Below are 25492 nucleotides of genomic sequence, written 5' to 3'. Positions count from 1 at the left end.
CTCCATCTACAACTCGTATTATACCTACACATGCAATATAAGCTGATGGAATAATGAAAATAGGTCCAATAAAGTCAACAAGTAAAGATGTTGCATAAAGTAATGGTGTCGGAACAGTGTATTTTATTTGGTGATAGTAAATTAAAAAGGTCATTCAAGCAATCATGAAAAGAGAAACACCAAGAGTTATGTATGCAACAAACATTTCTGACTCATCCTTATCAATTGGATTTCCAAAAGCGAATATTGAAAATAATTTCAAATAAAAGTTTCTCATTTTTGGACTTGTCCTTGTGAAAGGATCAGTATAGATCCAAAATGTTACTGAAATGATCTGAAATACCAGAAATAAAGATGTTGAATAAAGAATGAAATTCGGTATTTTCGTTTTTTGCATCATCAAGTAATAAATTGGGAAAACTCTATCTAATGAAGAGGATCTGCCTTGAATTAAGTTTTCTTTACTGGCTTCTGAAGTACTATACGACTGTACTGACTTAGAAATCGATGACTCACCTGGATCCATAATATTATTGAACTCCCTTTTAACTGGTAAAAATCCGTTATTGAAAAAAATAATGATTATATAGAACCCCTCCTTTAGTAGAACGCAGTATGTATTATCAAAAAAATCAAATAGATTTGAATGCATTTTTTGAGAGAACCTGTAGATCAAATTTGGAATAGGTACCATTCAATTTTTGAAGTCTTTCAATAGCTGAAATGCAGTTATTTTGCTATCATTTGAACAAGCAAAGTCTTGGTAATATATTCAATGCTACTTTATACAAAAAGTACGTTCAAAAATTGAGCTCAATAAAAATTTAATTTATCGTCATTAATTTTTTGTGAAAATAGATCTGAAGACATAACCAAGTTGTTCTTATTTCAATGACAACTTCTCTTTCAAAAAAATATAAAATCAAATCTGGACCATATAAAAAAAAGGTAGTGGGGCTTCCAGGCGCGTTGCGCCCTCTAGCCCCGAAGATGTTTAGTATAAATGAAGTTTATATTCGGAGGGCTTCCAGGCGCGTTGCGCCCTCTAGCCCTGAAGATGTTTAGTATAAATGAAGTTTATATTCGGAGGGCTTCCAGGCGCGTTGCGCTCTCTAGCCCATAAAAAATTTCTGAGGACGAGCCAGCCGTTGACTTTTTTGTAGAGCACTCAAAATAGTATAACTTTGTCCGGACAAGTAAGAGTCTATCGTCGCTACAGGAAAAGTTACAGCATTGGAGGATTTGAGGCCAAGAGTATCGAAAGCTTGTAGAACAGAGTATGCTTCACTTGTAAAGCCAACGTGGACTGATTCTGAATTTGTAAATATCAAAGGAGATAATGAGGGCAAAACAGGGTGGTTGAAGCGATAAACTGTTGACAATTTGCGTATAATCTTGTGCTCGCGCAGTCTGATGTCGAAAGAGAAGATGGCAAGGAAGATAATAAATCCAAGAATTACAAATAAGGTCGCCAAAAAAAGTGCGGAAATTAAAAACCGCAGTTTGAGCACTTTCTGAGAGTCTGTTTGTCAGAAAGTATACATTTGTAAACTTTCTGACACTAAAATTTTTTTGGTCCTTTCAAAGTTTTTGACAATGTCAAAAAGTATACATCGGGGCTCACAATTTTCCTCTCAAACGGCGGTTTTTTAAAAACGCTCAATTTTTCATCGACCTTACTAAAAACCATGGCGGAGTAAGCTTGTCGATCCACATATGTAATAGCATTAACAATACACCAAGCATTGTACAGCAAATTTGGGTGCAAAAGTAAATTGCATCGGTAAATTTCTGAAAAGTGCCATCGAAAAGGGCAATGATGACTGTGATTGGATTACATAGGGCTATGAGGACACAACAGTATCCAATTAAGTAGTATTTTCGGTCTAATGGTAGGAATTCTTCCAAAAATGCAACAAAGTTGAATAATGTGTCGATAAGGAAGTAAATGTGAGTGCGAGAGCCCCATGTTGCGTTGAATGTCTTCATATCAATGGGTGGACGTGCTCTAATGAAGGCCATGGATAATAAATTTAATGGAACCATCAAAAGAGTGCCAATTGCGGCAAAAACGATACCCAATGTAGGTAATGGACCTCCATGTCCCATGAAGACTAAGTGATTTAGCACAGCGCCGAAGTTTGACAGTGTAAAAGTAGAAAACATCGGAACAACGACAGCATAGATGAATGAAATCAGGTAAATTTCTCTGTTTGTGAATGATACTTCTGCTGGATCACGTAATAAGAAAACGAATGTAAGAATTATTGAAAAGATTAAAAATAAAGAATATAATATTGCGAAAATTGCATGATATGTTGCATTAGAAGGTGCAAAACATAGGTGTAATGGGAATGTAAATATTCTCATGATGATTTCTGCGTGTTTATCTCTTCCCCAAAATCCTGTAGTGTTAGGCATGATGAAAAGGTCATAATTTTGGACCATTTTGAATAGCGCAGAGAATGTGATCCATTTGGTATTGAATCCTTTGTATCTGTGAATATTTGTGGCGAGATAAAATAAATTTGTGTGGATTCTCTCTGATAAAGATGGACCTTTTGAGTTCTCAATGATTGATTGAGAATTGTTAGAAAGAAAGCCCTTCGTTGAGCCAGTGGAGCCGCTCGCAGAAGACTGCATTTCTTCTTTTGAGGAAAATCTGTAGTTTCAAAATTTTGGAACTGAGGAAATGTATTAGCTATGATCTATAATGTTAGAATTTAATCTTTTAAAAAGGGGTTTTGGAAAATATTGAAATGAAATTTTATATTAATTTTAATATACTACTATCATAGATGAAAATGTCTTCAAAGATCTTCAAAGTTTTGAAAAGACTAAATAACGTGCAAATGTAAATAATTGAAAAGAAAAAAAATTACATCCAACAGACAGCATGTACCCTTACAATTACAAATTTGTCCATATATTCATTATATTCTAATAAAATAATCACAATCGAAATAAAAAAGAAAAAGAAAAACTCTAAATTTGAAATTTGAAATTTCGATTCACCGGTTTGAACACAGAAGAGATGAATATCTATAAAAAAAAAAAAAAAAAAAAAAAAAAAGGTAGTGGGGCTTCCAGGCACTTCGTGCCTTCTAGCCCTGAAGATGTTTAGGAGAAATGAAGTTTTGAGGACATACATGACTGTGAGTTTTATTTACGACAAGATAGAATATGAGAGAGGTCCTATAAACCGGACAAGTAAGGGTCATATAAACATCTGTCATTTTACTCAGAATTTTACTCAGAATTCAATAAAAATATATTTTAGGGTAGAAGGTTAGATATAACCTCTTTTCTAACCTCTTTTCTACCCTCTTGAATTTGTCAAGATTTCTTCGTAAATGTTTTGTCACTTTTCTGTCACTTTTCAGGGAAAAAACATTTTTATTGTATATAAAATGAATTTTACAAAACCACCGTTACCCTTCTTTGGAAATAAGAGTAGATGTAAAGATATTCTATTGAGAGAACTTAAGAAACTACCGAATGGTCTAACATTTGTAGATTTGTTCGGTGGAAGTTTCTATATATCCCATTTGTGCCATACAATATTTCCTGACTCAAAGATTATATGCAATGACTTCGACAACTATATGGACCGTCTCAAACATATACCAGACACAAACAATATATTGAAAGAGTTAAAAGAAAAGATACCTATAGGTAAGATGGAACGTATACCATTAGATAAGAAAAATATTGTCAGAGAGGTTTTGAAAAAGGCAGAGTATATTGACTGGGATAGTATATCTGCTAGACTATTATATAGTGGTGCTATAAGAGTTCATGACATTGAAACACTTATGTCAAAAGTTTTATATCTTAACTATACAAATGTTTTCAAAGAGGACATAGAAAAATATATTGAGGGTATAGAGTTTGTGAGATGTCATTGGACAGAGTTGTATGAAAAATTTAAAGACAAGGAAAATGTTTTCTTTATAGTGGACCCGCCGTTCTATAACACATGGGATTTTCAATACCAAGTAGACTGGACTTTGAGAGACTCTTTAGAAACTTTAGACGTTTTACATAACCATCCATGCTTTTACTTTACATCGATAAAAGTGGTTTGGAAAGTGTCATGAGATGGTTAGAGGACATACATGACTATGAGTTTAGATACGATAAGATAGAATATGAGAGAGGTCCTATAAACTGGAGAAAGTGTCATAACAAAGAAATTTTACTAGTAAGTAAATGTGGTTTTGAAATAGGACTACTTGTTTTAGGTTTTTTCCATTGTGTCATTTACTTATTTGACGTGGCAGAAAGATATAGAGAATATGAAGATGAACCAATGCCTGCAAATGTTCAGTATATGTACTCGTAAGAGATTTTTTATCTAATATTAAATGGACGCACAGAACTTAGCGAATGCACAGCAAACCTGGACAACCAAACCCAGAGAATATTCCAAATGAAGTTAGAATACAAACTGCAATTGGCAAACTATGGTCAAGTGCCAACAGATGTACAAATGCAAACTGCCATGTCAAATGACGCTGCGTTAGGTTTGCCACCATGGTATGCAAATATGAGATGGAAAGAGTTTTATACAAACCCTGAAGTGGGATATAAACAACTCTATGCAGATGACGCGAACACAGGAGTTGACCCAGAGTATGTTTTCTACCAGAGGAGAAACAGAATGTATGAGCTCCAGTTAAAGAATGCAATGGAACTCAACAGGAAACGTAAGAGACTAGGCGGGACATTAGATTTTTACATATAGTAAAATGGGTTTCTTCAGTAGTATTGGAAACTTCTTTCGAAATGTTGGAAGAGTATATGGAATGGAATAAAAAACCGTAGGAAGAGGAGTATGGAACGGAGTCAAAAATATTGGTAAAAGAGTAGGTCAGTTTGTTTGGTATTATACCTAAAGCCCTGAACCAGAAGAGCAAGCTCCTGTTATTACAACAGGCCTGAACCTGCACCACAGTCTAGTTGGCAACCAAATCCAACACCTCAACCGTATTAAAAAATTTATTTTTACCGTTCGATAGTAGTTGTATATGAAACTAAGTTCTAAGTAAAACGCATGGTATAATGGAATTATTCTCTTTCTTCCATCTGTTGTAAACCATACTTGAAAGTCTGAAATACTTCCACTCGGCGGTTCATATAACTTTGTAGGTTTTTCGTAAAAGTCATTGCCAAGCATAAATAAAAAGAGTTTTGTGCACCAAAAATGAAGCATGAACTATAATAGCATCTGGGTCGAAAACATTTTCATATGTTCCATTTAGGGTTTTCGACTTCATAATAGTCCGGGTTGTACTGGATACCATGCAGGCTGATTTAACATCCTCAAAAATCTATGCCATGCCAAGTTGTTATATTTTGTAGAAATATAAACGTTTTTTCTCCAAGTCTTCTATTTTATTGATTTTAACAGTTGCATTTTTCCTGTCATATATAATATCGAGATGGTACTCTCCTTCGTCAATGTTTTATACTGGTTTGCATATTCGAGATAGATATCGTTTATTTTTTCTTGAAAAGCTTGAAGAGTTGTTTCTAAGTTTACAAGCAAACTAACTTGTAAAAGTTTTCCCTGTTAAATTTCTCATACGTACGTTTTTCTTTGTTATAGTATCGAACTTCAAAACCGACTGTAAATGGGAAACCATGTATGGCTTCTGAAATGAACTTCATTCTACGAAAGCCAATAGCTTTTGTGACAGATGGGTCTCTTAACCATCTTAACGGGTAGTCAAAACGATAGCCTTCATGCTTTACGGTCTCTGTCTCAAACTTTGACCGACATTCGTAAAAAGTTCATCTAATGGTTTAGTTGTAGCAACTCTTGAATTTTCTTTTTTCTATTGAAAGCATATTTTATCTAGAATAAAAATGTCAAATGAAACAGCGTCTATGAGAGAAATACAACACAACCGACAACTCATTATGCAAGCTCTAAATAAGAACACAAACAAACTTTTCAAACTATTCTAAGATATCTGAGTCATTGAAAGAAGGAAACTTAAAACTGACATTAAACCCAATGACAGATGAGTTTCTATTTCAAGACAGTAAGAACCATACTGTTTGTATAAATCCAACAAAAAGAACTTTAAACGAGAAACCTATAGATGAACTTCTTTTGAAAGCAGATGTTGACAACAAAGCTGACAAAGAGTATGTAGACGATGCAATAGCAAAAGAAGAAGAAAGAGCTAACAAAGCTTATGCAACGAAAGAGGATGTTGAAAAGAAAGCAGATAAAACATATGTTGACAATAAAATGTCAAGTGAAGTGACAAGAGCTGAAAACGAATATTCTAAAAAGACTCATACACATTCTATATCTGATATTACAAACTTACAAGAAACCTTAAACAGGAAAAGTGACGTTGGACATACACATACCATTGCAAATATTACAAACTTACAAGAACCTTAAAACAGGAAAAAGTGACGTTGGACATACACATACCATTGCAAATATTACAAACTTACAAGAAACCTTAAACAGGAAAAGTGACGTTGGACATACACATACCATTGCAAATATTACAAACTTACAAGAAACCTTAAACAGGAAAAGTGCCGTTGGACATACACATACATCTTCTGAAATAACAGACTTAAACGTTAGCCTTGAAAAGAAAGCAGATAAAACATATGTCAATGAAATATACCAAAGTTTGCTAGGAACAAAAAATATTGAAACTATTGTTGGTGACTTTTCTATCTATGAAGAAAACAAATATTTTAGATGGGAGTTTGTACAGTCTTTAAGAAATGGTATACGGTGTAAACTCATTCCGAAAAATAACAATGAAATGTATGTAAGCTATAAAAAGAACGATGGTACACAAGTTAAAGTTCCATTAGACAACAACTGCTACTTAAACTTATATGGAGACGAACAAAAGAAATATTTAAGAGTTTATGAAATGGCAGATATGACATTGCCTGACCCAGCTCCAGCACCATATTATTATGACTATGGTGTTGACGCACGTGTAGACCCAAAAAAGCAAACATTATATTTAGAATATTATAGATATAAAGATATAATGCAATAGAAAAAACGAGAATAGTATACTATTATGAAGATGACAGAAATAAATATTATAGTCAAGACTTTACCTACCCTGAAAACATAAGATTATATTAAAAAATATTCTGACACAAACCAGAAGAAACCTGAAATAGTTGCACTATATTTTAAGTTCAAAAGAGACATCCTATATTATCTCATATGTTTGATTTAATGAACCCAGTAGGTTCTATTTATACATCTATGGAAGCAAGAAGTCCTCAAGTAATGTTTGGTGTTGGTGCATGGGAACAAATAGTCGACAGGTTTTTGTATTGTGCAAACTCTTCAAAGGAAACAGGTGGAAGTAAAACGATTTCAGGTGAAAATTTACCTGCACACAGTCACTACATAGATTTAAGTACATCTCAAGCAGGTTGGCATAAGCATAAATTTTGGGATTGGCACGCCTTGAAAAAAGGTAAAGGATATGATGTTAAAGACGACGTTCAGTTTGCTATAAATTGTTACTGGAGTGACACTCAGGGAGATGGAAACCATACACATCGCGTTTCAGGATATACGCAAACAACGGGACAAAGTAAAGAATACATGCCACCTTACATGACAGTTTACGCATGGTATAGAATTGCTTAGTCGTCATTTTCAACTTCTTTAGCATATTCGTCAGGAGTTGTCTTATATTTGTTAGGAACTGTCTTTGAAAGTATACCACCTTGAACTTTGACAAGTTTGAAACGAGGTCTGACAATAGTAGTTTTATCTTCTGCTTGCAGTGTGTACATTTTGCCATGTTTGCCTAAAACTTCATAATATTCTCTTGTATACTTTCTTCTATTTTTACGAACACGAATGCGAGTACCTGTCGAGTTCCCATTGTTGTCATAGTCAATAGTATTTTCATATGGGTCGCGTTTAGGTATTTCTATTTTTACTTTGTCACCTTTCTTAAGTTTGAAGCCTGGCATTCTTTCTTGTTTGTCTCTTTTGACTAAACTATTAAATATATAGTCTTTCTCTAAGTCAGGGTTGTTTTTCATTTCTTCGGGGGAGTGGTTTCCCAAACCTTTTTGTTTACGGCTATTGTAAATATTTAAAACTTGTCTCATCTTTGCCATGGAGAAGTGTCTATACTTGTCGTCATATGACATTTCATCTACCTCACCACCTTGTGGTTGGTTTAAGTCTCTTAAGATTTTTATACAACTGTCAATGACACCAAGAGCAGAATGGTTTTGGTCGACAATGAAATATTGGTTTACATTTTTGAACGCAGATAGTTTTTAATATCGTCTGATTTGAAAGAACTTTCACAGTCAGATGTCAGTTTTGTTGGATGGTATTTGTCAACGAAGATTGTCAAAGCAGTTTTCACATCTAAAATATTTTTGGACTGTAATGGTATGGCTTCACAGTATCTTGTGTTTTGACCGACAAATATTAGCCAGTATGGAGGTCCATCTTCTCTATACCTCGGAATGTTTTCCAAGATATCCATAAACCAAGCATTTGGTGTTGAACTAAAGATTTTTATCATGAGTGCTTTCTTTGTTGCCTTAGAAACATAGGGGTCCTTGTTTGGATTCGTCATTTTTTAACCCATAAGAAATGGGTTTATTTGGCGCATTAGCAGGAGTTGCATCCAGATTTTTGCCCGCAGTGGGAACAATAGCCAGAGGTGTATTTGGAGTTGGAAGGAAGATTTTGAGTACATTAGGTATACTTAAAGAGAAAGCACAACCTATTATACAAACTGTACAGAAAGGTTGGGATGTAGCACGAGATGCAGCAAATCTTATTCCAAATCCTGAAACAAGAGGAAAAGTTCAAGGATGGATGGACAATGTAGGAAGAGAAGCAGGAAACTATTATAACAAAGCAAATGACTACTATAACCAAGCAGGGCACTATATGGACCAAGGTGAAAGATTCTTTAACAGAGGATATAACCATGCACAACAGTGGGTAAACAATAACCAACCTCAACCGCCTCAAACTTGGGGAATGTAAAGTTTTTTACTGAGATGAAATGAACAATACAGCATTGAGACAAATGGGTTCAAGATGGATTTGTCGACTTCCAGCAGTTACACAACGTGTTTGTCAAGTCCTCCCTATACCTCAGGAAGTTTTAGACCGACTTAAAAAACCTAAACAAAACCAGTTGAAACAAACCAAACTAAAATTTTTTACTGAGATGAAATGACCGAAGAAGTTGAAACGGTAGATTTGACACCACAAACAAAAAGTTCAGAACCATTGTCAAAACCTGTCAAAGAACTTACAGATGAAGAGAAAAATTCAATAATAGAAAGTGCCAGGTCTGGAAATACAAACCCTAACTACAAAGTCACTTTTCATAGAAATGGAACGGCTAGTATCTCAAAAAAGAAACAGACTCTCACAAATAAAATATTGAAGTCTGAAGGAGCTTTCGAGACAACAGATGGAAAAGTTTATTTCACGGACCAACAGTTCATTATAGAACATCTCATTGACTTAGAGTCGAAATATTCTAAACTTTACAACAAACACAAAAAGTTGAAAGGAAAACAAAAACAGATGGCATATGATATTTACGAAGATGTTGACAACACAACCATACCTGCAAGTGAGGTAAAGTCAGAGGAACCAAAAAGTGACGAAAAACCAATAGAAGAAGGTGAGCCAAAAACTGAAGATAAACCAAAACCAAAGTTTAGTCTCCAGACTAAACCAAGTCAACCTTCATTAGCTGGTATGGGTTGGCGTCAAAGACTTATGGCAGCAGGTGGTTATGTAAAGTAAAGAAAAAATATATTTTTTCAAAAAAATATTTTTTTATTTTATTTGAAATGTACGCCGAGTTTGTTGGAGTAGACCGTTGGGAAACTTGTTTGTTAGATGAGAAATATGAAATTCACTGTTCTGAGCCTTTTGAAATAAGGAAGAAAGAGACAAAAAGAGTTTTAAGCGAATGGGAGCGAAATGACGGATATGCTAATATGAGGATGAGTGGAAAACACTATCTTAAACATGTCGTCATTGCAACTCATTTTATACCGAATCCTAACAATCTACCTTTTGTAGACCATATAAACCATATAAGAAACGACAATAGACTTAAAAACTTGCGTTGGGTCACTCGTTCTGAAAACAATAAGAACATAAGCAAATTTGGAGATATTGTATTCGAATTTGTCGACGAACTAGAAGATGAAGCAATTGAAATTAGAGACTATGGTAAGCATACGTTTGAGTTTTACTACTATAGCGAAGAACAAGACTCTTTCTACTTTTATACCGGCGTAAACTATAGGAAATTACAAGTATATTTTACTAAGGCGGGCTATGCTCATGTAAACGCTAGAGATACAGATGGAAAACGCGTTCGAATACTTCTTAACAAATTCAAGAAGCTATATGGCATACCATTTTAAAACATTTTTTAAAACAGTATATTTTTACATATATTAAATGTTTCAGGTTGAAAAACAAAGAACAAAAGTAGCAGATACAAAACCGTTAGACTATATCTTTACAAACGCTGGTAGGACTATATCAGATGAAGAAATTTCATCCGGCTCCTACCGCTTTGACTTTCCAATTCGTTGGCTTCAAAGTCCTTCAGAAGCAAAGGCAATAGGATTTAGAAGAGTTTTGTTTTCAAAAAGAACTAACGCGTTTATGTTTGCGGTATATTTTCATGGGCAATATAGAGGTTCTGACGGTCTACTAGACAAATTTGACGAAATGAGAATCTTTACGGTTCGTTCAGACGAAAGTCTTGAGAAGACTCTAAATGACTTTCAAACTCAAATAAACAAATACTACTGGGAATTTCAAGAAAAATACGATTCTTTACTAAATGGAACATACTATCTGAAACTAGAATATGACAAGATGAACTCCACAGTTTCATTTCAAAGGATTGAAATTAACCCTCCAAGAGATACACAGTTTTTATTTTGGCAAGTAGACAAACGTTCTTGGGCACAATTTCTTCGGTTACTAAACCAGAACGAACCATTACCACCTGACGGTCCGTTCTGGTTTATACGCCACCAACAGATTTGACAGTTTATAGAAACGTGTTTGACCCTCAAAATGTTATGTGTCATGCAAGTTTCAGTTCAAGCAACAATAGTTTTCTTTGTATTGGTAAGGACTTTTATGACTTTGCTTCTAAATTCTACGAACCACCTAGTAACAGTTTCTCTGACTTTCAAGTTTGGTTCACAACAAATGGTGTGCAACATATTGTTCCATTGTACTACGACTTTTATCTCGAATTGTCTTTCATATATAACTACGGAGAAGTGCTGAAAAAGTACTGAAAAATGAGTTTTGGTTGAAAAAAGAGGTGGAGCCAAAAGTGGCTCGACCTCAAAACAAGCATTTTGTGAAGAATATACCAATCGCCGGAAAACAGCGGGTTGGTTTTTATACAAAATTCAACCGTTGAATTTTCATGAATTTCCTTAAGATAGAAAAAAATAAAACTAACTTTATTTTTTTTAAGTTTGGTCATCCTTCACTGTATGACAAATATACTATATTTTACTTAAAAATATGCAAGCGGCTCATAGCTCAGTGGTATGGGCTACCTCGTTACAGGCGTCGAAGACCTCGGTTCAAATCCCGATTCGCGCAGGTTTTTTTTTTATGCAGTGAAATTTCATGTACATAGGTTACTTTGGTGTTAGACCCTAGTGAAGAAAATAGAACGATATAAGTTTACATTTGTAAGGTTACTTTGGTGTTAGACCCTAGTGAAGAAAATAGAACGATATAAGTTTACATTTGTAAGGTTACTTGTTTGTACTGTTTCAGAACAAGACTTGTACTGTTTCAGAACAAGACTTGTACTGTTTCAGAACAATATTTGTACTGTTTCAGAACAATATTTGTACTGTTTCAGAACAATATTTGCACTGCTTCAGAACAATATTTGTACTGTTTCAGAACAAATTTCCCGGAAAAGCTCTCAATTTGTGAGAAAAATTTTCTGTTTCAGAACAATATTTGTACTGTTTCAGAACAATATTTGTACTGTTTCAGAACAATACTTGTACTGTTTCAAGACAATATTTGCACTGCTTCAGAACAATACTTGTACTTTTTCAGAACAATACTTGTACTGCTTCAGAACAATACTTGTACTTTTTCAGAACAAGACTTGTACTGTTTCAGAACAATACTTGTACTTTTTCAGAACAATACTTGTACTGTTTCAGAACAATACTTGTACTTTTTCAGAACAATACTTGTACTTTTTCAGAACAATACTTGTACTTTTTCAGAACAAATTTCCCGTAAAAGCTCTCAATTTGTGAGAAAAATTTTCTGTTTCAGAACAAGACTTGTACTTTTTCAGAACAATACTTGTACTTTTTCAGAACAATACTTGTACTGTTTCAGAACAATACTTGTACTTTTTCAGAACAATACTTGTACTGCTTCAGAACAATACTTGTACTTTTTCAGAACAATACTTGCACTGCTTCAGAACAATATTTGTACTTTTTCAGAACAATATTTGTACTGTTTCAAGACAATGTCCGACATCCCACCAAAAAATATTTTTTTATTTTTATTGTAAGAACAGTATGACAGTCGAAGCAAAAACGTTCACGAACAAATCTAATGGCGAAACATTCACAAAAGGCACCTATAACGGTATTGAAGTCTTACGTAGAGACAAGGATGGTTATATAAATGCAACAAAGATGTGTCAGCAGTTTAGGAAAGACTTTAGAAGGTTGTTGGAAAATAAGTCCTGGGAAGAGTATTTTGAGGCATTTTGTGAAGAATATACCAACCCGCGGAAAACAGCGGGTTGCTTTTTATACAAAATTCATGCAGGAATTCCGGATGAAATCAAACAGGTTAGAGGAATGTATGTAGACCAAGACTCGTAAACTATATAGCAATGTGGGCTTCTCCAAAATATTGTATAGCAGTTGGAAAAATTCTGGACTCCATAGACAAGAAAGTTCATGAGAAATTAGATGAAGAAGAACTTGAAGATACAGTAGAGAATGCAAAACCTTTGTTCGAAGAAGAAGTTAGAAAAATGCATGAAAAACAAATAGAACATGAACGTGAGATATGTTCTGGTTATAGAGACTCGCCATACGAACTAGACCAATGGGAACAAGAAGATTTAAAGAGAGAATTTAGAGAATATGAACTCGCTAAGATAGCATTTGAAGCTGCAGAAAAGAAGTTAAAAGTTTGGGGTCGTTTTGTACAAAAATATTGTGAGTAAATGAACCATTTATTTTTATTGAATTTTACACCCAAAAATATATTTTAGGGTAGAAGGGTAGCTCTACCCTCTTTTCTACCCTCTTTTCTACCCTCTTGAATTTTCATGAATTTTCATGAATTTCATCGTAAATGTTTTGTCGAAACTTCATCGTAAATGTTTTGTCAAACATGAACGTAAATGTTTTGTCGAAACTTCTTCGTAATGAGCGTAAATGTTTTGTCGAAACTTCTTCGTAATGAGCGTAAATGTTTTGTCAAGACTTCTTCGTAAATGTTTTGTCAAACATGAACGTAAATGTTTTGTCAAGACTTCTTCATCGTAATGAGTGTAAAGGACCCAAAAATATATTTTAGGGTAGAAGGGTAGCTCTACCCTCTTTTCTACCCTCTTTTCTACCCTCTTGAATTTGTCATGAGTTTTCCCGAAATAAAAAATATATTTTAGTTTTTTAAAAAAATATTTTTTTATTTTTATTGTAAGAACATGTTAGCAACAACAGCACCAAACTCGTTAGTCATGAATCCTACGTCAATGTTAGTAGAGATGAAAAGCTTCATTCCTTCTTCATATACTTTCGAAACAAAAATCCAGAAGATAAAGCAGGAATTGTTAACAGGTAGTTTAGACTGTAGTGCGAAAGATGAAACAAATGAACAGTATCTTTATGACATGCAGGACATTATTGACCATTTACCTAAACTTCCTGAAATCCAACAACAAAAGCTCACTATTCCAGAATTCGACGAAATAGAAGTCAAAGCAACTGACTCAGTAGAAATAAAGAAGTTCATACGAAAGGTTAACTATGAATTCCTTGGTTTTCATTGCAACCATAAGGTTATGGACAAAGATTGCGACATGGTATATAAGAATGTTTCTGACATATACAAATCTGAAGAATTTAAGACCTACGACAACTTTGTTTCGTTAGTTGCAAAATGTGTATGGCAGATAAGAGATAAAGACAGAAGAGGTAAGGTATGGAATGAACAGATAAAACCCGCAACTTTTGAGTTAAAGAGAGCAATTGACGCCTTAGTCATACTAGCAGGTAAGATTTCAATGTACAATGCTAAAATGAACCCACAATGTTCAAAATGTAAAGCAGCAATGAGGAAATATAACTACTCCGTCAAAGAGATAGAAAGAATGCGAAACGACTATGCTGACTTAAAGAAAGAAATGACAAACAATGAGTTTGAAACAGTTGGAAAGATAGACAATGACACCAAAGTGGTTAGAATAGGTGATTTAAACGTAAGATACTCAAAGAAATACAACAAATATTCTTTGTCAGACATTTTATCTCCATCTGGAAAGAAAGCAAAGGACTGGGTTAGAATTGCTTCTAGTCAGAAAATTTTGACAAGAAATCCTGAGCTTATGATATCGGTAAGATTCTATGGAACTACAGCATATCTCATCGACAAAAGTCTTATACCAATAGTTTTGTTATGGTTAGACCCAGTTGTTGGATATAACTTCATAACATATGGTTCATTCGACTCAGAACGTTGCAGTGAAGGCTTACTTTACATCGTTCAGAAACCGAAGGACTTCAACACAAAAAGATATAAGATAGGAAGAACATATAATATAACTCTAAGATATGACAGTACAGTCAATAGAGTCAAGGTTGTGTTGGTTAACGATATGAGAGCTGCTGAAACAGAACTACTTGAAAAGTTTGAGAAAATGTATGGTGCTCCCATAAAAGGTAAAGAAACGTTTGAAGTAGATGAGATAGATAAAGCTATAAAATTATTTGACGAAGTTGCTGAAAAATACATGTAAAAATAACGTTTACCATGTAAAACGCTTATAAAATAACTGGGGTAGAAAAGAGGGTAGAAGACAGGTTAGATCTAACCTTCTACCCTAAAATATATTTTTTGGTCATTTACGCTCATTACGAAGAAGAAGTCTTGACAAAACATATATGAAGAAGTTTTGACAAAACATATATGAAGAAGTTTTGACAAAACATTTACGAAGAAGTCTTGACAAAACATATATGAAGAAGTTTTGACAAAACATTTACGAAGAAGTCTTGACAAAACATATATGAAGAAGTTTTGACAAAACATTTACGAAGAAATCATGAAAATTCAAGAGGGTAGAAAAGAGGGTAGAAGACAGGTTAGATCTAACCTTCTACCCTAAAATATATTTTTTGGTCATTTACGCTCATTACGAAGAAGAAGTCTTGACAAAACATATATGAAGAAGTTTTGACAAAACATATATGAAGAAGTTTTGACAAAACATGTACGAAGAAGTCTTGACAAAACATTTACGAAGAAGTCTTGACAAAACATTTACGAAGAAATCATGAAAATTCAAGAGGTGACAAAACATGTACGAAGAAGTCTTGACAAAACATTTACGAAGAAATCATGAATTTCCTTAAGATAGAAAAAATAAAGTTAGTTTTATTTTTATTTATTTTTTTATTTTGTATGTAAAGACAGATATGTCAACAACAGAGAACACAACAACAGTTATAGTCCATGAAGCTATAAATGAAGAATATGAGTGGGTTCAGTTTAACAAACAACTCCGTCTCATTCGTTCGGTCAAAGATGACATGTACCAAATGCAAAGTATTTTGACAGCATGTGCTACACCAGATACTAAGAAACCACAAGATTGGTTTGAATTAAATAGCACTCATGAACTCCTCAGTGAGTTCGAACATGTAGAACTTAAAAAGATGTACCAAGACAGACAAAACTTACCATCGCATCTAAAAGGTATATATGTTCATAAGTTCCTAGTTAGTTCAATAGCAATGTGGGCTTCACCTCGTTATGCTTGGTATATTTACAGACTTCTTGACGAAGTTGCTGAAAAATACATGTAAAGCGTTTATTTTTGGTCTTTTGTGAAAGTAAGAAAATAACGCTAATTTTTTTCTAACAAATTTTTTTATTTTGTATGTAAGAACAGATATGTCAACAACAGAGAACACAACAACAGTTATAGTCCATGAAGCCATAAATGAAGAATACGAGTACATACAATATAACAAACAGTTACGTCTCATTCGTTCGGTCAAAGACGATATGTACCAAATGCAAAGTATTTTGAATACTCTTCGTTCTACAAAGCAAGCACGTCATTGGTTTGAAAACCAACAGACAAAAGAACTTTTAGAAGAATTTCCTCATATGTTTGCGAGTGGTAGAAAACCGCGGAACGAGATTCCGTACGAAAATCGTAAAAATTTGCCAAATAGTTTGAAAGGATATTATGTACATAGACTTCTCGTAAATGCTGTTGCAATGTGGGCTTCACCTCGTTACGCTTGTTATATTTTCATGATGTTAGATGAAATTCATAGACAAGAACGTGAAGAGCTAGAGAACAAGCTTGAAGCAAAAGACAAAAACATACAGAAAAGAATACCACGTTCGGTACCAAAAGGAAAGGAAAAGAACTATAAGTATATGATTTACACTGAAGAGATGGAAAATGAAGAAGACAGAGATATGGTTATGTTGCATTTAGTCAGAAGAAACAACAAAAGCTTTTACGACCTTGCTAAGATTTACAAATCTGACAGAAATTGGTTCTATCGCGAAAACTTACCGATTTCAATGACACCGAATGAAGATGTGAAACAAATAGTTCAAGATACGTTACCTCAAACACACTATGATATTAAAGGTTGTACAATACTTACATTCAAAGAAGATTTGCCATTGTTAAAGGAAAAAATAACAGAGTATTTTGACAACTTCAAACAAGTAGAGTAAATGCACTCTTTATTTTTCAAGCTTGACACCAAAGATGGCTCAGGTAGCTCTATAAGGTAGATTGTCTTGTCAAATCCTTCTGGCATTCCAAGTTCTTCCTTCCGACATTCCAAGTTCTTCCCGACAACTGGAAAAAAATTTCCCGACAACTGGAAAAAAATTTCCCGACAACTGGAAAAAAATTTCCTGACAACTGGAAAAAATTTTCCTGTTGTTCGTCCGTAAACCATTCAAATTTTCGAAAATTGAGAACTTTTTGGTCGAACGACAGAAAAAATTTTTCCTTCAGACAGGAAAAAAATTTCCCGACAACTGGAAAAAAATTTCCTTCCGACATTCCGAGTCCTTCCTTCCGACAGAAAAAGTTCTTCCTTCCGACAGGACACAAACAGATGACTGACGTACCACCAACCGAGTCCATTCCAAAGCCAGAAGAACCGACAGCCCCAGCACCACAACAGACTTACTAAGACTAAACACTTAGATTTTTCAAGCTTGACTTTTTACAATTTGAACTTTGTTCGCGTAGATGTGAATTCTGAAAGAAGTATGAGGGTCTTGTATGACTTTGTACTTCTCCCATAGTTCATGTCTGTCAAACTTACCTGCCATGGACTCTTTCATAAGTTCCATGAAATCGTCTTCGGACAATCCAGGGAAAAGTATGATATCAGTAAGTATTCTCTTTACATCCTTACTTAAACTCTTTGCTGTCTGTACACAAATGACAACTGAGATGTTAAAGTGTCTGAGCTTCTTAAGAATTCGACACATGTCTTGTTCTCTGTTCTTTAACAAAGGATGAGAAGCAAAGTCATCTAAGATAAGAAGACATCTATGAGGGTAAGTCTTCCAATCGTAAGATTGCAATTTCTTCGAAATGTATTCTATCTCTTTCTGTTTGTTTCTGAAGTGTTTCTTCTCTAATATTCTCTGCATTTCCTCATTTGGGTCTTTAAACTTAGAATTGACATACTCATTTATAGCATTGTACTTCAAAACTCTTCTTTGGTACTTCTTTATCCAATCCAACAACTCAGAGTCTTTTATACATACTAACTTAGACTTCTTTATAATATCTTTGAACGAATTGACGGTTTGATCGAATTGACCAGAAGTACTACAAATAACAACTAACTCATAGAATGGGTTCTTCTCATCTAGTTCTTGTTGTTGTGCAGCCATTTTAAGATAAGTGAAAGTCTTACCCGACCCAGGTGGTGCGATTAGACCTGTTATACCATTCTGAGCAAATAGGAACTTGTCATGTATGGGTTTTATCTGAGCATTTTCTAACTTCCTCTTGTTCTTGTTTAAAACATTCTCAAATTTCTTGTCAATGTCAGCAAACTTTTTTTCTAACATATTTTTAGAAAAATTAAAAATTTTATCTTTTAGAAAATGTCTAGCGATTTCGCTATCTATATTCGAGACAAGCTTTTTGACAGCAAAACATCTGTCGACCATAAAATCTTACATAGTGTAAACAAGAAAGGTGAATTTGTTCTAAAGTTCTGTTTCTGGGAATATGACAAGAACCATAAAACATTACAAAGAGCAGTCTTAAAATTTGTCAATGACAGACTTGTTGACAGAGATGACGCCGATTGGAAAGATGAAGTCCAACAAAAGTTCTTAGAATGCAAAGAAGACACATGCGCTGTTCTTGAAGATGAAATAGAAAACAGAATAGAAGAGCTATTAAAGGACAAAGAACTTTTACATAAATATGGTTCTGAGAAATTTGACATAACTCCACCAGAAAAGAAGAAGAAGAGAGAAAGGAAAGAAAAGAAAGTAGAAGAAGAGAAGAAAGAACCTGAACCAGTTCCAGAGAAAAAGAAATTTGACATGTAAAAATAAAATTTTATTTTTAGAACATTTCTGGGTCAATGTCAATGTTCTCTTCCTCTTTAGGAGCAAACACTGGCTTAGACTCTAAAATCTTTTTACCTAATCTACCCTGAACTTCAACTATCTTAGACTCATAATATTCATAGTCGTCTGCTTTCTTTGGTTCATAAGGTATAACAAGTTTGTATGCTTTGCCTTCTTTAAGGTTTGAGAACCTTCTGTCAAAATTTTCTTTGACTGCTAACAAACCTTCTATGTCTAAGTCTTCAAATTTCGCACCATTTTTAGTCACAATAGCAAACTTAACTGGTTCGATGTTCCAAACTTTGTCAAATGAAGACTTTTCAAAATGGTAGAAGTAAACATTCAAATAAGCGAATGGGTCTAGTTCTTCTTTGACTTCTGTCATGTACTTATTTACTGAGATGAATTTCGTCATCTTTTCTATCGGATAAAAAAATATTTTTTTAAAATTTACTCAGAAAAATTTTTCTTTGTATATACGCCGTTCTGAACGTCTAAAAGACTTTTGACATTTGCCAAGAATGTTCGTTTAGAAGCTGCCATATAACCATACTCTTGACAATATTGTTTATATTCATCATATAAAGACCTTTCATCTAAACACTCAAAGTCGTTTTCATCTATAAACAGTTCATATACACTCTTGTTTGCTTCTAACAATGTTTGTCTCTCTTCGGTATATGGAATTTGTCTTGGATTGAACTTTGAAATATCTAATGTCATGAAATATGAGAACAAGTGGTTGTAAAAGTCAGATGTCAAAGTTTCTGCTAAGTCGTCAAAATATTCTGTATCTTGCATATGAGAATCTGACGTTCTGACAACTACATATCTTCTGTCAGAACTTTCTAACTTCATCGGAACGGCGTTGTTTGAAACCATAATGAAGTTTGCAACATTTTCACAAACTCTTTGGTCTTTATACTTTCTTTCAACAACTCCAACTTTGTCTGTTATAAGACTCTTCAAAGCATCTGAGTTCAAAACTTTTGTTGTATCTATACTTTGAAGTTCATTGCAAACTATAAGTTTCATATTCTCTATTGAGGAGTTAAACTTGCCACAGATGTTTTCTAAGTTTGTCATATTCGGATTCGAATAACCTTCTAACAGTTTGCACAAAATATCTGTAAAGAAAGTATTCTTACCAGTTCCTTGTTTTCCAATTATAATGAGAGCAGTTTCATTTTTAGCACTTGGATGTTGTAAGATGTTTGCAAACCAACATAAGATATACTCATAAACCTTTTCGTTTCCATTGCATATAATTTCTTTGACATGGTCTAACCAAGCTTCTATAACATTTTCTTTCCATTCTACTTGTTCGTATTTATATCCAGTGAAGATAGAATAGAAGTTTGGAGATGGTGTATAGAACTTTATACCACGAACTGAAAAATCTTCTAACTTCGACAATAAAATATCCCAAGCATCTAACATCTTCATGCCAACCTGTATAACTTTTATTTTCTTAAGTTTCTGTCTACATTCTTGTTCTGAAACTATTGTTGCTCTTGGTTTGTTAAAGACAACATCCCATTCTTTCATGACATAACATTCTGGGGCAGAGTCGACATAAATGACTAAACGTTTCAAATTCTCGACTGCTTTGTTATAGTCTCTAAATGGACACATATTTCTGAAGGCTTGGAAGTCATAAAATCTGAAACATCTATTCTGTACATTTTTATAAAAATAAAAAAAAATATTTTTTATTCTTGAGCTATTTGTTGCATATTGTTGTTCTTGAGCTATTTGTTGTTGAAGTTGTTCTTGTAATACAATACTTTCACCGGTTGCATCTTCCAATTCGAAACTTTCTGCCGTCATTGACAAAATACATAGGACATAAAAGTTTTTACAGGAACAAAAGTTTGCGTTCAACTAAGGTTAAGTTTATGTTTGCCAAAGTGTTGAGTTTACTAAAGCTGAAACTCTGCATTCGAATGAACAATAGGCAAACCAGCAGAGAATGTGTTGTTTATACGCATGAGTATCTTTTGTCATAGTAGTTTCTGTCGACATTCGAATAGCACTTTGAACCTAAGTTTGAAACAATATATAAAATAGGTGTACTTAAAGTCAATGGAACAGACATTCCTTGTATGACACCTTTTCCTGTTATAGGAAACTGTTGGTAGTAAAAACCAGATATAAGTTTTGTATTATAGCTCATATCGTTTATACTAAACTCAGTCGGACATCCAAACATAATGAAACCTGCTCTAGTTGCAGCACATTTACATCCGTCCTTAAAGTATTAAATAAGTCAACAAAACCTGTTGGTGGTATATCTGAGTAAGTATCTTCAAAGAAGTATTTTTTACCATTCACAACAACAAAATCTTCTGGTGTCAAAAGAGCAAAACAGGCTTTAGTCGTCATCGTGTTTAAGGTCAGTTTACAATATCGTCCTTGAGGACTTTGTAAGTTTGTTGTTATAGAATTATATGACCCAGGGTTTTTAGTCGTAATAGTATAAACCATTATGTCTTCTGCCATTTACTTAGCAACTAAACTTTAATGAAATGTTGTGGTCGTCAAATATTTTTATGACGTCTGGGAAACTATATTTTAAGTTCAACGTTTCACCTCCTTTCATAACGTATATCTTGTCAATGACATTGTATGAAACACCACAGCAAGCAATGTCGGGTTCTATTTCTTTGATGTTTATATCGTCTGCCTCTGTCAAAAGTTTCAATAGTTCTTTCAAAACTTCATGAGGTCGATGACATATGAGTTCACTTTTACAGGGTTGTGTTCGACCAAGTTTAACATTAATACCCAAAGCCTGACAAATCTTCTCCTGAGTTTTAAGTTTGTCTTTAAGTTGTTGGTAGTCGTTTCGAATATCTGCAACAGAACTTAAGTCTCTGCTAACTTCAGGGTATGTTGGTTCTTTTACAGGAACTATTGTTATACCATCTTGGTCTTCGTATGGTTTCCCCACTTCAACATCTCTTTCTTTGACATTGACAACAACACTTTGACTGTTTGTTTGAGTTGGTGAATTTAACTTCACATCTGCCACCGCCATTAAACCTTTTGAAACACTTACGCTTCTATTTTTCGGAAATGACATTTTACTAAGAATAAAAAGATGGACGTATTTGAGTATCTCTTTGAATTGAAGCAAAACAAAGTTTACACACACAAACAGTACAAATACATTGACAGAATAGTTCTTTATACAAACAATGGAAAATGTTATAGAATAGCAGTCTTTGCTGAACCAAAATATTTTCATAAAGCAAAGAAAGTTGGTATAACTGAAATGGTGAAAGTTCTTGACGTTGACAAAAATATAACAACAAAACTTACAGATATTTCTAAAGGTAAGTTTATCTTACAATATTATGTCAAAACTGGCGTACTGTCAATATTTGACGGAGAGAAGTCAGTTCAAGAACAACTTACTGACCTGCTGCCAAAATCTGCTCGATGGAAGCTGTCGTTATGCCAATCTGAGGAGCCCCAGCAGGTTTCATCGAACGAATCTTCAAAAGAGCATCTTCCGTGAAAAGTGCTATTGGTTTTGTAAACTTCTTTGCTTTCAATTCATCTGGACCGTCTCTGTCACCAGTATATTGTATTTGTACAGTACCAACAGTTGAAATACCACCCATAAAGTCTTCTGAGTCAGCAAATGGAATGCCAAGCCAAAAGTTTGAACGGTCTCCATTTGTATATTGAGTTTTTTGACCTCCTGTATGAGTCCATACTTTCACATATGGCATAATAGAACTTTGCATTTCAGGGTTAATGGTTGTTGTGAAGTTGTTGTTAAAGTTCATAGCATCTAATGTCAAGTTGTATGACCTCATATCCTCAACTGTAGAATATTCTTCTCTTGGATAATATTTGCCATCTATGTTTATATGGTATTTAATACCAGGGTTGTAGAAGCAAGAATAGTCATTTATAGTTCGTCTGAACAGTACAAACATAGTATCTGCATGTTTCATTGCAGTTGTTAAGGCAATATCTGTTCTTGCACCTGGGTCAGCACTTTGGTTTCCAACTTCACCTGCAAAGTCTTTGACAGATATTTGGTGTATAGGGAACATAAGTTGGAACTGCAATATATTTGGCAGCTAAAGCATTTGAAATATCTGGGTCCAACATATAGACTGCAAGTCTGCTTTCTATTCTCTTGCATTCAAATTTTTCGCATGTGAACTTAACTGGGTCCCAAGCATCTCCAGCAGCATTGAAATAATAGTTTACTTCAGTGTTGAGGTTTGAGAAACCAAAGTCTAAGTCAACTTTGTTTTTGCAAAAGTCGGCGAATGACGTTTTATTTGTTCCCACTACTTCTGTAAGAGTGAATGGGTCTTGTGTTGTGCAATGACTAAGTTATTTTTGCTTGGAGTAGTTCGATAGAAATTTTTCCTGCCCAGTTTGGCAAGTATCTTAAAAACCTGAAGATGAGGAAAGATGAACAAAGGAACTCTAAGTTTCAATTTACTTTGGTTACTGCATTTCCATCTCTGAACCAGAAAGGTTAACATAAACTCCTGGAACGTTAGGGTCAAGTCTTCTTATTTTCTCAATAGTTGCATACTGGTCTGTTTGTTCTCTAGCTTGTGGTTGTACTGAGTTTCTCAAGCGAACCATTCATAGTTTTGCCCATGTTACTGTTTGAACTAAGTCAGAGTTAGAATATATCTTATATCCCATGAAAACTTCTGGAGCATATTGGTATCCGACATAGAAATTCCATTGCAACCTTTCTTGTCAGACAACTTGGCAGAAGGTTTTATTTCAATGTCTTGTTCCACGTATAAGAAAGAGTTGTCAATAGAAATTATATGAAACCTGTCGCAAGCAATATCTACTGTTGTTGAAGAACCTTCTCCAAACTCACCTACGTTTCCATAAGAAAACAGCAGTTGTATATTCGTAAGTTCCAGGAACTATTTCTGACCTTCTAATGGCATTGTCGCATTCGTTATACCATTCGAAACATTCCATTCATAGCATCCAAAACTGTTGGCGTTATATTCTGAGCGCGTACATTTCATATGAGTAAAAAATATAGAATAGTTGGATTTATATTGTCATAATAGAACCCACGTGGACCAAGCTTTACTTTCTTCCTGACTGAGTTTTTAACTCTTCTTTTTCCTTCATTGCCCTCTGCTTCAAGTTGTTGCATCTTTGCATTATGTTCATCTAGTATGTTGCAAATTTTCCATGCCCTTTTTGCCTTTGGACTCTGGTCGCCCATCTCAGGTAACCTATATCCTAGAAAGAGTTTGTCATAGTTTGTATTTGAGTCTTCGCGTATTGTTTGCATGACTCTTTCCTGAGTTTCTGGTTCAAGCTCTTCAAACAGAGCTTGTCCATATGGAATAAGCTCGTTTCCAAATATATGTTTTTGTAGCCATTCTGGTTTTTCTTTCCATGTTACCAACTATATCTTTTGTGAATGGGAAAGCTTTTACCCAATCTTTCAGTCTTGCGTCGTTTATTTCTGTAGTTGGTTTATTTTGTCAAGGAACATGTTTTTCAATACTAACATTTCATTTGGTACTGTCCATTTGAGTTTTCTTAAATATTCATCCCTTCTCATTTCATTGTCTGCAAAGTAAGTTTTTATGACATTTTGCAAACTTTCATTTGCAAGGTCATGTACAATAGGTTCTCTTCCTTCTCTGTCCATAACTTTCTTTCTAAACTCTTCACCAAATATACCATCTCTATGGTTCTGTGTAGTTCTTTGATAAATGTTCTAGAACGTCAGGTGTTATATTTCCATCAGCCATGTTCATTTCATACTGGTCCAAAATATCTGCATGTTTCATATCTTTCAATGGCATTAAAGCCGCGCTTAAAATACCAGCTATATCTGGTTCACCATTGACTTCCATTGCGTCTACAACTTCTTGGAATTGTGGTTGTAAGTTTATGAACCACCTATCCGGGTTAGCTTTATGACCCCATCTCATTGTAGTTCCATCGTCTGCAGAAACAAAAGTAGGTTTGTTCCATCTTGGTTAGGTTCTGAATGAACTTTAAACAATGTTTCATTTCTATATGTTTTCTTGAAATTTAACCTTTTATTTTCACCGAGTTCATCCGAAGATTGAACGTTAAATGCTCGTAAGTAAAAAGGTGTTGTTGATTTGTGTACATTTTTTTTCAGTTCTTCCATTCTATGCTGAATATTTTCATCTGGTGTTGGAGTCTTTGTATGTCGGCAAACATTTTTCGATATTCTTCTACTATGTCAGCCGAATTTTTTTTAGACTCTTGGAAATATTCCATATTCTCCGCATACTCTTGTTGAGGGTCAAGATTTTTCGCTGTTCCAAATCTTCATCTAGTTCTGTGAAGTTAGTTTCCAAAGGAAGGACTTGTTCGTTTCCTTCAGGCTCTTCTAGCTGTTGTTGCTGAACTATTTCTTCCATGTCTGGTTGTATCTGAACTTCTTCCTGTGGAGTTTCTTGTACCTCATCTGCTGGCATTTCATATATTCCGAGACCGTTTTCAACAAGTTCCCTATTTAAGTCATCCGCATTCATAACCCTTTCTTCTTTCGTTCCGTCTCTATTTTTTACGCGTTTCATGACG

General features: G+C 34.3%; 12 protein-coding genes and 5 pseudogenes across 17 annotated transcripts, besides 1 other annotated feature; 9 read left to right on the top strand and 8 right to left on the bottom strand.

Moving 5' to 3' along the window:
• Positions 1-154: 154 nt before the first annotated feature.
• TVAGG3_0932000 (guanylate cyclase protein) lies at positions 155-526 on the bottom strand (the record flags this gene model as incomplete). The annotated part of the gene is made up of 1 exon (XM_001309506.1): positions 155-526. The coding sequence occupies one exon, from the start codon at positions 524-526 to the stop codon at positions 155-157; it is 372 nt and encodes a 123-aa protein (XP_001309507.1).
• Positions 527-1012: 486 nt separating this feature from the next.
• Positions 1013-2713, bottom strand: TVAGG3_0931990 (uncharacterized protein; the record flags this gene model as incomplete). Its single annotated transcript, XM_001309505.1, has 1 exon — positions 1660-2643. One exon carries the CDS (start codon positions 2641-2643, stop codon positions 1660-1662), a length of 984 nt encoding a protein of 327 aa, XP_001309506.1.
• Positions 2714-3046: 333 nt separating this feature from the next.
• Positions 3047-25492: part of a mobile genetic element that runs on past the window's edge.
• Positions 3411-4229, top strand: TVAGG3_0931980 (annotated as a pseudogene). The gene has a single exon. A coding segment is annotated over exon 1 (819 nt).
• Positions 8633-9034, top strand: TVAGG3_0931970 (uncharacterized protein; the record flags this gene model as incomplete). The annotated part of the gene is made up of 1 exon (XM_051252630.1): positions 8633-9034. The coding sequence occupies one exon, from the start codon at positions 8633-8635 to the stop codon at positions 9032-9034; it is 402 nt and encodes a 133-aa protein (XP_051078204.1).
• Positions 9227-9685, top strand: TVAGG3_0931960 (uncharacterized protein; the record flags this gene model as incomplete). Its single annotated transcript, XM_051252629.1, has 1 exon — positions 9227-9685. A coding segment is annotated over one exon (459 nt), but the record flags the coding sequence as incomplete, so codon positions are not given.
• Positions 10481-11117, top strand: TVAGG3_0931950 (annotated as a pseudogene). Its single transcript has one exon. A coding segment is annotated over exon 1 (637 nt).
• On the top strand, positions 13080-13274 carry TVAGG3_0931940 (uncharacterized protein; the record flags this gene model as incomplete). The annotated part of the gene is made up of 1 exon (XM_051252628.1): positions 13080-13274. The coding sequence occupies one exon, from the start codon at positions 13080-13082 to the stop codon at positions 13272-13274; it is 195 nt and encodes a 64-aa protein (XP_051078202.1).
• TVAGG3_0931930 (organellar and viral DNA polymerase type B) lies at positions 13761-14367 on the top strand (the record flags this gene model as incomplete). Its single annotated transcript, XM_051252627.1, has 1 exon — positions 13761-14367. A coding segment is annotated over one exon (607 nt), but the record flags the coding sequence as incomplete, so codon positions are not given.
• TVAGG3_0931920 (KilA, N-terminal/APSES-type HTH, DNA-binding family) lies at positions 15751-16140 on the top strand (the record flags this gene model as incomplete). Its single annotated transcript, XM_001285441.2, has 1 exon — positions 15751-16140. One exon carries the CDS (start codon positions 15751-15753, stop codon positions 16138-16140), a length of 390 nt encoding a protein of 129 aa, XP_001285442.2.
• Positions 16343-17035, top strand: TVAGG3_0931910 (KilA, N-terminal/APSES-type HTH, DNA-binding family; the record flags this gene model as incomplete). The annotated part of the gene is made up of 1 exon (XM_051252626.1): positions 16343-17035. The coding sequence occupies one exon, from the start codon at positions 16343-16345 to the stop codon at positions 17033-17035; it is 693 nt and encodes a 230-aa protein (XP_051078200.1).
• On the bottom strand, positions 17808-18400 carry TVAGG3_0931900 (protein of unknown function, DUF4106 family; the record flags this gene model as incomplete). The annotated part of the gene is made up of 1 exon (XM_051252625.1): positions 17808-18400. A coding segment is annotated over one exon (593 nt), but the record flags the coding sequence as incomplete, so codon positions are not given.
• Positions 18437-18892, top strand: TVAGG3_0931890 (uncharacterized protein; the record flags this gene model as incomplete). Its single annotated transcript, XM_051252624.1, has 1 exon — positions 18437-18892. One exon carries the CDS (start codon positions 18437-18439, stop codon positions 18890-18892), a length of 456 nt encoding a protein of 151 aa, XP_051078198.1.
• TVAGG3_0931880 (protein of unknown function, DUF4108 family) lies at positions 18909-19328 on the bottom strand (the record flags this gene model as incomplete). Its single annotated transcript, XM_051252623.1, has 1 exon — positions 18909-19328. The coding sequence occupies one exon, from the start codon at positions 19326-19328 to the stop codon at positions 18909-18911; it is 420 nt and encodes a 139-aa protein (XP_051078197.1).
• Positions 19364-20598, bottom strand: TVAGG3_0931870 (annotated as a pseudogene). Its single transcript has one exon. A coding segment is annotated over exon 1 (1235 nt).
• Positions 21420-21953, bottom strand: TVAGG3_0931860 (protein of unknown function, DUF4106 family; the record flags this gene model as incomplete). The annotated part of the gene is made up of 1 exon (XM_051252622.1): positions 21420-21953. One exon carries the CDS (start codon positions 21951-21953, stop codon positions 21420-21422), a length of 534 nt encoding a protein of 177 aa, XP_051078196.1.
• Positions 22330-23533, bottom strand: TVAGG3_0931850 (annotated as a pseudogene). Its single transcript has one exon. A coding segment is annotated over exon 1 (1204 nt).
• TVAGG3_0931840 lies at positions 23969-25126 on the bottom strand (annotated as a pseudogene). Its single transcript has one exon. A coding segment is annotated over exon 1 (1158 nt).

Source organism: Trichomonas vaginalis, chromosome I, assembly GCF_026262505.1.
Source record: "Trichomonas vaginalis G3 chromosome I, whole genome shotgun sequence".
Lineage (NCBI taxonomy): Eukaryota > Parabasalia > Trichomonadida > Trichomonadidae > Trichomonas > Trichomonas vaginalis.
Note: the sequence above shows the minus strand (reverse complement) of the source record. Positions and strands in the feature narration are given on the sequence as shown.